This window comes from Lottia gigantea, assembly GCF_000327385.1.
Source record: "Lottia gigantea unplaced genomic scaffold LOTGIsca_2290, whole genome shotgun sequence".
NCBI lineage: Eukaryota > Metazoa > Mollusca > Gastropoda > Lottiidae > Lottia > Lottia gigantea.
The window spans coordinates 26,522-27,547 of NW_008708638.1; the positions used below are offsets into that span (position 1 = coordinate 26,522).

At 57.1% G+C, this 1,026-nt stretch overlaps 1 protein-coding gene across 1 annotated transcript; it reads left to right on the forward strand.

Moving 5' to 3' along the window:
* Positions 1–15: 15 nt before the first annotated feature.
* On the forward strand, positions 16–814 carry LOTGIDRAFT_202878 (hypothetical protein; the record flags this gene model as incomplete). Its single annotated transcript, XM_009054864.1, has 1 exon — positions 16–814. A coding segment is annotated over exon 1 (333 nt), but the record flags the coding sequence as incomplete, so codon positions are not given.
* Positions 815–1,026: the final 212 nt, after the last annotated feature.

Sequence of the window (1,026 nt, forward strand, 5' to 3'; positions counted from 1 at the left end):
CGGTCTTGGTTTGGTCAGGCCGGGAACCCGCCCCGAGAGGGGAGGTTGGGGCTGTTCCTTCACGGGGGCAGTCTCGCCTACTGCGGGTTAACCGTGCCAATCGTCTTCGTGCTGGGGATCGGGGCTTGCAACTCAGCCCCGTGAACGAGGAATTCCGAGTAGGCGTCCGTCATCAGCTGGCGCCGATTAAGTCCCTGCCTTTTGTACACACCGCCCGTCGCTACCTCCGATAGAATGGCTAAGCGAGGCCGTTGGACTGGGCCTGCTTTCGAGTGGGCCCGGAAAGGCGTTCGAGCTTAATCATTTAGAGGAAGTAAAAGTCGTAACAAGGTTTCCGTAGGTGAACCTGCGGAAGGATCATTACCGTTTTCTTTTCACGCTGGATTTTGCATTCTCTCCTCGCGAGGAAGGCTCCCAGTCGTGTCTTGACCGAAACTTTTTTTTTCTGGATTGGACGAATCGTCGAGTGCGTGTGGCAGATGTTAGGAGACCCGTCCGGGGTCCTTCGCTTGCTCTCTTGTCGCTCGGTCCGCGAGCGGCGGCGAAGCTCTGAAGCAAAGAGAGTGCGAGGTTTTACCAGTCTGTGGCGAGGTCTGCTTCTCTCTGGGGGGGTAGCAGCACCTCGGAATGTCCGCCTTCCGTGCCGGTACGTAGGAGAGAGAGATCGAAACTACCGAACTCTTGCATCGGAGACCCTTTTCGTCGGGGGGAGGCAGATCTGTCGACTCGCGCGGTCAGGGTGCGTTCAAAGAGCTCTTGGCGGANACGCCAAGCCGCCGGCCACTTCTCCCCACGGTCGTCAAACCTTATTTTTCCACACTATCAAGGACACAAATTTGTTGTTGCGAGCCGTCGTTTGTTTCGGCGGCCGTCTCACTTAAAATGAAACGTTAAACGTACGACCGTAGGCGTTGGATCACTCGGCTCGTGCGTCGATGAAGAGCGCGGCCTGACGCGTTAAGTGATGTGAATTGCAGTGAAGATCATCGACGTCTCGAACGCACATGGCGGCAGCGGGTCCTCCCG